Below are 11,269 nucleotides of genomic sequence, written 5' to 3' on the forward strand. Positions count from 1 at the left end.
TGACTATTACATCCTAACCATTACACCCTAACCATTACACCCTAACCATTACACCCAAACCAGTACACCCAAACCATTACATCATAAATAACCATTACATCCTAACCATTACACCCTAACAATTACACCATGACCTAATATACACCCTAACAATTACACTCCATGTCTGTTTTGCTCTAAAAAACTCCCATGGAAATGAAAGTAGATTATTAAAAGATTATATACTCGTTATATCATTCACATTTACGTCAATAATTAAACACTCATGAACCCATTGCCGGAGATAACGTTTCAACGTCATTTACGCAAATTGCATCCAAAATTGATGATTATAGTGCTATAATTATTGGGCAAATTTGAAATAAGACAGCAAACATATAAGCCAAAATATTTTGAGAAAAAAATACCATCGTTTGTTAATACACTTCATAATCTATTTTCGGGACACATACTATATACTGTATACTGAGATCTAGGTTTCGGCTGTTTCTTCCAAGTATACGTCACAATGCTTGATCAGTAAGTCCATGGCCTGACATTAAAGTGCAGTGTAACAATAAGAACATCGATTCATTTACGAGGACAAACTTATTTTAAAAGGATTACACGAGGAAAAAAAAAATTCCACCATAATTGTTGTAAGACCTGTGCAGAAGATAGTTTGCGTTAACTACGTTAACATTGACCATTCCGCGAGGCCCCCGGCATGCGAAAAATCAGTCTTGTATCATATGTGGTGACATGTGATATTGTTAAAATGAAGAAGATATGAACTCACCACCTTCTTGTTGAGCATGGACCAATACAAACTGAACCTTTACAATGGCGAGCAGGAGAAACATATTTACATCCAAAAAGGAGGACATGTTGAAAAATATATCCTTTTCCCTCTGGGGTTAAATCTCCACTCTTGAAAACATATTCCCAATGGCGTACTTCTCGTTTCAGGAAAGCAACGCAAAAAATAAAAAGGAAGAAGAATAGTGGGATCCAGAAAGACCCCTAGCCCCCACTGCCCACATTCCCCCCAGCTATGGTTCATGTTGCCAATGCATCGTTTATGTTACGGACCGCCTCTCTAAACTTTGAATGCTTTGGTAACTTCACCACGTTGTTTCGTCCTCTTTGCAAAAGATTTGCAAAATTCAATAAAATGCACATTTTTTTCCTGCTCTCTGCTTCTAAGTATGCTTGATAAAACACAACTATAATTGGCATTATTGTAACGAACATGTAAGAATCAAATGGAAAGAATATACATGTTGTGTCGAGTGAAGACATTTCATTACTTTTCAAAAATACTTTTTAGAAATGAAAGTGAATCAGTAGAAATGCAAGCACAGAAATGTCTCGTTTATTAATTGATTCAGTTCTCACCGAATATGTGTCGTCCAACCTGAGCTCCACTGGTATGGTCAACCTGAGCTCCACCGGTGTAGCCAACCTGAGGTCCACTGGTGTAGCCAACCTGAACTCCACCGGTGTAGCCAACATGAGCTCCAGCGGTGTAGCCAACATGAGCTCCACTGGTGTGGCCAACCTGAGCTCCACCGGTGTAGCCAACCTGAGGTCCACCGGTGTAGCCAACCTGAGGTCCACTGGTGTAGCCAACCTGAACTCCACCGGTGTAGCCAACCTGAGCTCCACCGGTGTAGCCAACGTGAGCTCCAGCGGTATAGCCAACATGAGCTCCACCGGTGTAGCCAAACTGAACTCCACCGGTGTAGGCAACATGAGGTCCACTGGTGTAGCCAACATGAGCTCCACTGGTGTAGCCAACATGAGGTCCACTGGTGTAGCCAACCTGAACTCCACCGGTGTAGTCAACATGAGGTCCACTGGTGTAGCCAACATGAGCTCCACTGGTGTAGCCAACATGAGGTCCACTGGTGTAGCCAACCTGAACTCCACCGGTGTAGGCAACATGAGGTCCACTGGTGTAGCCAACATGAGGTCCACTGGTGTAACCAACATGAGCTCCACTGGTGTAGCCAACATGAGGTCCACTGGTGTAGCCAACCTGAACTCCACTGGTGTAACCAACATGAGCTCCACCGGTGTAGCCAACATGAGGTCCACTGGTGTAGCCAACATGAGCTCCACTGGTGTAGCCAACATGAGGTCCACTGGTGTAGCCAACCTGAGCTCCATTGGTGTGGCCAATCTGAGCTCCACTGGTGTGGCCAACCTGAGCTCCACTGGTGTAGCCAACCTGAGCTCCACTCCCATTGTCCAAAGATACACAACACAGCATGCTAGATGGGTGGGACTATCTCCTTTTTCCATAATACTCATTCAGTATTTCCATTTTGAGTTGAAATACATGTCCACACAAAAACATCAAACAACTGCTATGTTTTAACTCGAATGATAGTGACTGAGTCTGAATCCTCTAATCACTGTATGTACATTGCAATTACCTCAAGTGTACTGCTATTACCTCAAGATGTTATATTTGTGCACAAGTAAATTAAAAATATTTGTACTTTAGTTAATGATGAAGGACAGGTAAAGGAAAAGTATATGCAAAAGGAAGACTATATTTGAATCTGTATAACTATAATGCCCTTAATGATGTTAAATACCTGCCTTGCCAGAATTGGGATAATTCTTTATTACTTTTTCCATTTATTTTGCAGCTTTACATTCTTGATTAAACAGAAATGAACGACATCTGATTGAAGGGGCACATTTGCAGAAGCAGATTCAGATTTTGGGTGAGAGGCAGAGATGTCCACAAGTCACTTGAGCCATGTCTCAAGTTGAGTGTCAAGTCTTTGAGGGCAAGTCTCAAGTCAAGTGTCAAGTCTTTGAGGGCAAGTCTCAAGTTGAATCTCAAGTCTTTGAGGGCAAGTCTCAAGTCGAGTACCAAGTCTTTGAGGGCAAGTCTCAAGTCGAGTATCAAGTCTTTGAGGGCAAGTCTCAAGTCGAGTATCAAGTCTTTGAGGGCAAGTCTCAAGTCGAGTATCAAGTCTTTGAGGGCAAGTGTCAAGTCTTTGAGGGCAAGTCTCAAGTCGAGTGTCAAGTCTTTGAGGGCAAGTCTCAAGTCAAGTGTCAAGTCTTTGAGGGCAAGTCTCAAGTCAAGTGTCAAGTCTTTGAGGGCAAGACTCAAGTCGAGTCTCAGGTCTTTGAAAGCAAGTCTCAAGTCAAGTGTCAAATCTTTGAGGGCAAGCCTCAAGTCAAGTGTCAAAGTCTTTGAGGGCAAGTCTCAAGTTGAGTCTCAAGTCTTTGAGGGCAAGCCTCAAGTCAAGTATCAGGTCTAGTCTCAAGTCTAGTCTCAAGTCTTTGAGGGAAAGTCTCAAGGCGAGTCTCAAGTCTTTGAAGGCAAGTCTCAAGTCTAGTCTCAAGTCGAGTCTCAAGTCTAGTCTCAAGTCGAGTCTCAAGTCGAGTCTCAAGTCGAGTCTCAAGTCTTTGAGGGCAAGTCAAGTCTTTGAGAGCAAGTCTCAAGTCTTTGAGAGCAAGTCTCAAGTCAAGTCGCAGGTCACCATCGTAGCATTACTTCAGTCTTCAACTTGCGTAAAGTCCCACATTTACATATAAACCTCATTGTAGTACTAGCTATATGTAATTAAGACACAGGACTTCATTTATTGCAATGTATGTTCTGAAAAGCTGTTTCACTCGAGTTTTTATTTGTCAACTTCATATAATGGACATTTTTTTCTTTGTTCCTGGAAAAAATAAATTTATGTTCAATTAACTTTTCATATCCAGTGTATCCTTCTCTCAACGATTAATTACCAGTGACTTCTCACGGCATTGTTCAACTTGGAACAGATAACTGCAAAATGGTTTCATTCGTTACCATTTCATGCCAAACTAGGGTAACACACTAAATGCTACAAATTCAAATGCATATTTTTCATTTAAATTATTAACTTTTATTTGTTTGCTTGTGAAAATGTAATTATAATGTCTGATTTGGGCATTTTCTTTAAAACATGGCAAAGTACTTCCTGTTATAAAAAAAATACCCACTCTCCCATTTTGTCTGACGGTCCAGTTTTTGTGTGCAGGTTTGTGTTATAGATTAGGCCCAGGAACAGGGGAATAGCATCAGCTTTCTGCAGGGTACACTTGGCCCACCACCAACCCCCTTCTGGTGAAACATCCAAAATCCAGGATCACTGCTCACCTCCATTCCATTGGTCCTATTCCTACCCACCAGTGGAAGCATCTTTCACATTCTCTTCTATCTCATTCTTCCCTCCAGATCTTCAAGATAGCTACTCACCACCATCTGAGATCATCCCCAACCAAAACCATCATCTTTTCTACCCTCGTTGACAATGAGCCATGATTCTATCTTTTCCATTGACCAGTTTCGGAGATATAGAGGTTTAAAGTTTTTTCAAAGATGGCACCCGTACCACTTGACCTATGACGTCATACTTATGAATAAAAAAAATTATACGGATGGAGGCGCTCCTATGGTAAAATTTCGTGTCAATCGGACCAACGGTTGCCGAGAAATGAATTTTTAAAATGCAGACATGCACGTACTGTACGTACGCCACACGTACCCAACCGAATGCCTAACCCTGAATTTCGCTTCGCAAGTGCAGGGTAATAAATATGTGGCAAAAACTGGCTTTAAGTCCCCTCCAGGTTGTGACCTTTCCTAAACCCCAATTCTGGTGATTATCAGATTTGGGGATGATGGTTCCTTTTTTTTTTTGTTATTCAGGCGTTCAAAGTCAACTGGTTCTTGGGGCCTGTTTGAACACCAACCGATTCACCAGGTTTGAACACCTACCAAGGGATGATATTCAAAGTCTAACCCTGTTTGCGGGGGGAGGGGTAGGGGGGCTTAAAACTGTGTAGGAGTTAAAATAAATCTACAATACATTTCTGTGAAAATAGGAATTCAACCATCTGAGTCAATACTCTATAGAAGCGCCTTTAGCAGCGATTTCAGTTTCGAGTTGTCTTGGACATGTCTGTATCAGCTTTGTACATCTAGATTTGGGGAGTTTCTCCCATGCTTGCTTGTAGATTTGCTCAAGCTCTGTCAAGTTGGATGAGGAGCATTGGTGAACAGCCCTGAGACTAGTCATGGGCTTCAAGTCTTTCCACAGATTCTCAATGGGATTCAGGTCTGGGCTTTGGCTGGGCCACTTAATAACTTTCACGTTCTTGTTCTAAAGCATTTTCAGTGTTGCTTTGGCTGTATGCTTGGGGTCATTGTCCTGTCAGAACGTAAATCTTCACCACAGTCTCAGGTCTTTTACACTCTGAAGCAGGTTCTCCTCAATAATTTGCCTGCATTGGGCTCCATTCATTGTTCCCTCTATTCTTACAAGTCTCCAAATCCCTGCCACTGAAAAGCATCCCCATAGCATGATGCTGCCACCACCATGGTTCACATTAGGGATGGTGTTAGATGGTTGATGAGCTGTGCTTGGTTTCTGCCAGACGTAGCTCTTCGCGTTCAGGCCAAAGAGTTCAATTTTCATCTCATCAGACCCCAGTATGTTTTGCCTCATGCTCTCAGAGTCTTTCACGTGACTTTTTCAAACTCCAGCTGTGCTGTCATGTGCCTTTTTCTCAGGAATGGCTTCCGTCTGGCCACTCTCCCATAAAGCCTAGATTTGAAAAGTGCTGCAGAGACTGTTGTCCTTCTGGCAATTTCTCACATCTCAGCCAAGGAATTCTGTTGTTCTGTCAGATTGGTCGTTGGGTTCTTGGTCACCTCCCTGACCAAGGTACTTCTTGCTCGTTTGCTCAGTTTGGTTGGATTGCTTGGAAGAGTTTGGGTAGTTCCATATTCTTGCCATTTACTAAAGATGGAGCTCAGTGTGCTCTTGGGAACTTTCAACAGTCTATAAATTATTTTATACCCTTTCCCAGATCGATTCCTCCTCACAATTCTATCCCAGAGTACTACATACAATTCCATGGACCTCATGGTAGAGCTTCTGCTCTGACTTGCACGTTCAACTGCTCGGTTCTCTCTGCTCACCTTCACTCTTTCATTCCTCTTTTCTCCCGCCCTCTGGAACAAACTCCCCCACTCCCTTCAATCCCATTCCTCCCTCCAGGTTTAAAAAAAAGCTGTTCACCACCATCTCTTATATTTTCCCCCATCCAAAACCTTGATCTTTTCTACCCCCATTAATAAACCCCAAATGCACCTCTTTCAATCTCCGACTTCGTTCTTGAAATTCCTAGTAGTGTCCATTAGTTTTATACCGTGTATCCCGCCCCAGCTCTCACCCTTCCACAGATCTCCAAATGTCCTTGTTCTCAACTGTTGTTGTGCTTGTGTGCTTCCCTCTCTCTCCCCCTCTTATCTCCCATTCCCTTTATTTTATGTTTTATGTGTCCGTTTATATATTTTTTGTGCTTAATGTGTTAGTTCTTACACGAGCCTCGACTTTGTATGCAAAAAACAACAAAAAACTGTGGGACCTTAAAGGTGTGTTTTTTTGTAAACTATGCCCAATCAATTGAATTGGCCACAGGTGGACTCCAGTCAAGTTGTGCAGACATCTCGAGGATGATCAAAGGAAATTGGGTGCCCCTGAGATCAATTTGGAGTGTCATAGCAAAGGGGATGAATACTTATTGATGCAAGACATTTCAGCTTTTCATTTTTGATTATTTTGTAAACAAATTCTTGTAAAAACATTATGGGGGTATTATGCGTAGATCAGTGATAAAAAAAATTATAAATTAAATCCATTTTTAATTCAGGCTGTACACAAAAAAATGTGAAGAAAGTCACCGGCTGTGAATACTTTCTGAAAGCACTGTACGTATAGGGAGGAGTAAATTGAGGAAAATAAGAGAATGTATGACGGTAAGAGAAGGAAAGGAGCTGAGTTGAGTTTGGGAGAGAAGGGAAGGATCAAGATTGGGAGGAGTATGGGGATGGAATAAAAGGAAGGAGCAGAGAAAGGAAAGAGGGTAAAGAAAAAAAATCTGTCATGCTACAGGAGGAGGCGCTCCAAAATAAATATTTGACTCTGACTAAATATACAAAATAAATAAATATATGACAAAATAAATATATGACAAAATAAATATATGACAAAATAAATATATATCCAAAATAAATATATGACTCCAAAAGTGAAGGACAGCAGGATAGGAGAGTGTCTGAGTAGAGATAGAAGGGACAGGGATATTGGACGGGAGATTAAGAGAACTTGGGAAGAGACTTGTATGAGATATATTGCTTTGGGGTGGGAGTTGGGTAGTTCCCCCAGTAGACACCCCATAAAATCATTTAGTATATGATGACGTCATTGGCATCCAGATTGGGAAAAATAGAGTTTGTTAAACAAGTCAGAAAAAGGATGGAATCCCCAAAAAACAACCAAACAAGGCAGGAAAGAATGACAATGAATGAATGACAAGGAAGGAATAAGAAGGTAGCCGTGCCACCGCAATGCAACACCACAATCCTTTTACGGATTGCCATCACGACATATTTTGACATTTCTTGTTTCAATCCCACAACAAATAAAATACACAATTACACCAACCTACACTACAAACCTACAACTAACTCTAACATAGACATCTTCATACAATTGTTTATATTGCCACCTACAACAACAATTTAAACTGGAACGGCACTCAGTAGAGAGCATATATACCTCCACCTGGTTGGCCATATCACTCAATGGTGAAGAATCACTTAAAAAATTATACTGGCTGGATCCGGATCTTCACCAAAATTGAATCGATTCTTCCTTGTCACACACACAACCTGTCCAACAAGTTTCGTCCAAACCCGTCCAAGGCCGTCCATAACCTTTTGAGATATCCTGCTATGTATCGTTTTTGGCCCCATCTCCCAATGGTGAAGAATCACTAAAAAAATTAACTAATTCTCATATCCGAATCCATATTCAGATCTTCACCAAAATCGAATCGAATCGTCCTCATCAGACACCCAACCGGTCCACCAAGTTTCGTCCGAATCCATCCATAACTTTTTTAGACATCCTGCTATGTATCATTTTGGTCCGATCTCCCAATGGTGAAGAATCATTAAAAAAATTCTACTAGCCGGATCCGAATCTGGATCTTCACCAAAATCTAATCATTTCGTCCTTGTCACATACGCTACATCTCCACCAAATTTCGTCCACAACTTTTTGAGATATTTTGTTCACAGACAAACGGACAGACAAACAGACAGGGGTGAAAACAAACCTTTGGTGGCGGAGGTAAAGATGTCGTGATGGCAATCCATAAAAGGATTGTGGTGTTGTATTTTGGTGTCATTCCTACTGTGTCATTCCCTTCTTGTCATTCTTTCTTGTCATTCCTTCCTACCTTGTTTGTTTGTTTGTTTTTATGAAGTCCATCCCTGCATGTTTTTTCATTTTTATAAAATGTTTCTTCTGACTTGTATATATCGCATTGCAGAGTCATACAAGAGCAATACAACCAACAAGAGATGAAAGATTGACAAATAATTATCATAGTCAAAAAATGTAAATATAAATACATTTCTCATGATCAAACATGGTCACGTACAAAATTTAAAGTTTTGGAGAATTAAGTAAAATATATGGTAACAATGTTTCCGAAATTCCATCACAAATATAATAGTGAAGAAAGCGGTTTATTTAAGGTCAGGAAATGGAAAAGCTGCAGCTTGAAAGAAAAGAAATGTAAAGCAGATGCACATTGGGAAACACTCAAAGAACTCTTTATTGTGACCAAGTGGCAATGGAGGAAATTAATTAAAGTGAAATTCATTTCCTCAACAAGATGCCATCAAAAAACATTTTATACATTACTTTCAATATGTTCTGATACCTTTCTTTCACCAGTTGGAAACAACAGCACCTTTATTGTAAATAAATATGCCGAAGATGTTTGTGTCTGCCCACGGGTGAGATCCTTCCCAGGGCTCTGCACAAACTTGTTTCAGGCATGACCACAACTCTGTGGCTTTTTGTCACGATACACAAAACAGACTCTGCTCATGTGATGGTAATTTCATTTGGGAGCCATTATATCCGTGAACGCTCGTGATCATGGTTTAGAACTTTACATTATACTTCACTACTATTGAGGAATGCTATGACATAATTAGAAGAGAAGTTGTTGTCGACAAACGCAGGTCCAAAACTACATGTATTGGGCATGTTAGGGTTTGAAATGGCAACATCATGGACTGGAACATGCACGAAAAGGAAATGCATTTTGGATTCACTCATACGCTCTGCATTGTGGAACTGCATAGCTATCTTTTAAGTATTTTTCATCTATCCAATGGATTTAAAGAATAACTATTCAAGCCAAAAAATGTTTATCAAACTTTACAAATCCATGCTAATTGAAACGAATTTTTGACTTGTTTAGCATTACCAGCTGAATTGATGCTCATTATTCTTGGAACCCAGGTTCAAATCCAACACATGTGTACTGCATTTGTTTGTTTATTGTCTACCCATATCTGATCGTAATATATATATGTCGAGATCGAAGACCTCAAGGGAAGGAAGAAGAAGAAGAATCAGAGGAAGAAGAACAACAATGTTTAATAAAATCGATTATACACACACGTGTGGAGCGAGGCTAGAGAATGCGCCGCCTACACGCAGCGGGCAATTCCTCAAGACACTCGCTAAAAAATAAGTGGAAAGGCATTTCATTTATAGCAAAATATTAGACAAGAATCTGCGCTAAAGACATAGCACTAATGGGCCATAAGGACAACACCTCCCATTGTCCCGTCCTATAGAAGGTCAAATTTAGACAACAAGATGTAAGCATAATGATAGGCTACGCTTTTTTTGGCTATCTATCTAAACATATCAGACCCGAGCGCAGGCCGAAGTAAATATTCTTATACACTAGGCTAAATGGTAGATGAAGATTGGATACGTCCTTGGTTTAGGAGACATACTAAACACTACGAAGATATATAATTAATTATTCCCTTTGTGAAGGAGGCGTTTGGATGACATCTTTTTTCCTGTACGTGGGTCGAGAGCATTTTATCTACTGTTTGGCACATAATTCAAGGACTTGTTTATTAGGCTAAGGATCCACCCTGCACGTCGAGCCTCGAAACCACATTTTGTCCACTCACCTCTGCCTGCAGTTGAGTTCAAATCAGTTTTGAGAAGCACGATATATAATTTCAGATGTTTATGATCAATTGAGTCATGGGGTCTGAACCCTAATGGCTAACAGTTCCTTCCTTTGTCTTTACAAGACAATTCCTTGGAAAGACACCAAATTCATCAATTAGTTACATGCCAGGCACGACATAGCGTCACGTATGCTCAAAGAGAGATACCGGCCCTAACTGGTCGTCTAACATTCAACGCATAAATTGTTAGCCATAATTCGCGACGACGACGCCTGGGTAAGAGATTGCTGCCGCCCGCCAGATTCCGAATCCACCCTCGCTGCGGCATAGGTGCGACCCGGTTGCCAGCCTGATTAAGGGGCCCTCTTTATGCAAGTGAGGTCCTCGCGAATCAGGGCAAACAATTGACGTTAAATGCCATCAAGCCCTGTACATGTGATTTGCTGGGTGGTGTATAATAATTTTTTTTAAAAAGAACGTACACTTTCTAAATCACAGATATAATCATCCCAACTAAAATCATAATCATTATCAGAATCCCAAGCATCAAATAGGTTCATCGATCACCCCATATACTCCTTCCTTTTCTACCAACAACATATCCAAAACCACTTGATTCTGCATCACCATCGTTTGCATATGCATTAATTCGTTTTCCAATTGTAGTTCTGCGATTCAGGTTTCGTTTCCAATTCGTTCCATTACTAATACGAGACTATCTATTTGCCAATCATTCATAATACATAAGAGGCGTTAGCCAGTACACGCAATGGGTTTTCCAACACAAATATTACAGTCATCACAAACATCGATGCAGGCATCAGCCAGTAGCCCGTTCCCACATGGGATTAACACAAATATCACAAAAATCAATACAAAATTCTGAAGCGCTGGTCACATCTGCCTTGTTGAAGGACCCATTCAGATCGACGGCCTCTGTGGTCAAGATCATGGTTTTCCAACGGCGATTTCTTCATCGTCCATCCTGAAAAATACTTTCTTACACACACCATGATCAATTCCTAGCCCCCCGTCCCACTAATTGGCATTTAGTTACCTTATCTCTCAGATGGTTGGCTTATTCATAGCCGCATTTCCTGTGTCGTGTCTGGAAATTCAAATGCCATATTTACTTTCACCAATTTCCGAAAATTCCTTCCTTTTAATCATCTTCCCTACATTTAATAATACATGATTTACCAAATT

At 40.8% G+C, this 11,269-nt stretch overlaps 1 protein-coding gene across 1 annotated transcript in view; it reads right to left on the reverse strand.

Moving 5' to 3' along the window:
- LOC137433434 (uncharacterized) overlaps positions 1–980 on the reverse strand; it is a 232,225-nt gene extending 231,245 nt beyond the window's left edge. Inside the window, exon 1 of the mRNA XM_078785841.1 lies at positions 779–980. Coding sequence (XP_078641967.1) covers positions 779–866 — 88 coding nt within the window. The 5' untranslated portion in view covers positions 867–980. The remainder of the gene's footprint in view (positions 1–778) is intronic.
- Between the last annotated feature and the right edge of the window lie 10,289 nt (positions 981–11,269).

Source organism: Myxine glutinosa, chromosome 10 (genome assembly GCF_964187855.1).
Source record: "Myxine glutinosa chromosome 10, kmMyxGlut1.1, whole genome shotgun sequence".
In the NCBI taxonomy this organism is placed as follows: Eukaryota; Metazoa; Chordata; class Myxini; order Myxiniformes; family Myxinidae; genus Myxine; species Myxine glutinosa.